The sequence below is a fragment of the Etheostoma cragini genome, chromosome 11 (genome assembly GCF_013103735.1).
Source record: "Etheostoma cragini isolate CJK2018 chromosome 11, CSU_Ecrag_1.0, whole genome shotgun sequence".
In the NCBI taxonomy this organism is placed as follows: Eukaryota; Metazoa; Chordata; class Actinopteri; order Perciformes; family Percidae; genus Etheostoma; species Etheostoma cragini.
The window spans coordinates 63,583-64,912 of NC_048417.1; the positions used below are offsets into that span (position 1 = coordinate 63,583).

Consider the following 1,330-nt stretch of genomic DNA (forward strand, 5'->3'; position numbering starts at 1 on the left):
GGTCTGGGTGTGGTGTGTTCAGGCTCCTCAGTAACTGTGTGTTTCTGCAGGTCTGGGTGTGGTGTGTTCAGGCTCCTCCGTAACTGTTTCTGCAGGTCTGGGTGTGGTGTGTTCAGGCGCCTCAGTAAGTTTGTGTTTCTGCAGGTCTGGGTGTGGTGTGTTCAGGCTCCTCATTAACTGTGTGTTTCTGCAGCTCTGGGTGTGGTGTGTTCAGGCTCCTCAGTGACTGTGTGTTTCTGCAGCTCTGGGTGTCGATGTGGAGCAGCCGGACTATGACATGGACTCGGAGGACGAGATGCTGCTGAACAGACTGAAGAGGAAGACGGAGATCAGACCGCTGCAGTTTGAGATCATGGTGGACCGTCTGGAGAAGGCCAGCACGCACCAGGTAACACACACGCACACAGGCAGACAGAGACACACACACACACACACACACACACACACACAGTGAGGAAAATAAGTATTTAACACACTGCTATTTTGCAGGTTCCCCCACTTAGAAGTTATGGAGGGTCTGATGTCCTCGTAGGTGCATGTCCACTGTGAGAGACATAATCTTAAAATAACAATAACAATGATAACAATGTATGATTTTTAACTATTTATTTGTATGATACAGCTGCAAATAAGTATTTGAACACCTGTCTATCCGCTAGAATTCTTTCCCTCAAAGACCTGTTAGTCTGTCTTCATAATGTCCCCCCCACTCCATTTATTATCCTAAATTAGATGCACCTGTTTGAGGACGTTAGCTGCATAAAGACACTTGTACACCACAAACAATCAGTTAGAATTACTAGTACTAACATGGCTAAGACCAAAGAGCTGTCCAAAGACACTAGAGACTAAATTGTCCACCTCCACAAGGCTGGACAGGACTACGGGGACATGTCCAAGCAGCTTGGTGAAAAAAGGTCCACTGTTGAAGCAATTATTAGAAAATGGAAGAAGCTAAACATGACTGTCAGTCTCCCTCGGACTGGGGCTCCATGCAGGATCTCACCTCGGGGGGTCTCAGGGATCCTAAGAAAGGTGAGAAACCAGACCAGAACTACACGGGAGGCGCTGGTCCAGGACCTGAAAAGAGTTGGGACCACCGTTTCCAAGGTCACTGTTGGTAATACACTGTTGGGTCTGAAATCCTGCATGGCCCGGAAGGTTCCCCTGCTTAAACCAGACCATGTCCAGGTCCGTCTTAAGTCTGCCAACGACCATCTGGAGGATCCAGAGGAGTCATGGGAGGAGGTCCTGTGGTCAGATGAGACCAGAATAGAACTTTTTGGTCATAATTCCACTAACCGTGTTTGGAGGAAGAAGAATGATGAGG

General features: G+C 48.1%; 1 protein-coding gene across 1 annotated transcript in view; it reads left to right on the forward strand.

Annotated features, from left to right (window-relative positions):
- LOC117953059 (enhancer of polycomb homolog 2-like) overlaps positions 1–1,330 on the forward strand; it is a 9,693-nt gene that overhangs the window by 1,307 nt on the left and 7,056 nt on the right. The window contains exon 4 of the mRNA XM_034885776.1: positions 243–388. Within this exon, the coding sequence (XP_034741667.1) occupies positions 243–388 (146 nt within the window). The remainder of the gene's footprint in view (positions 1–242; positions 389–1,330) is intronic.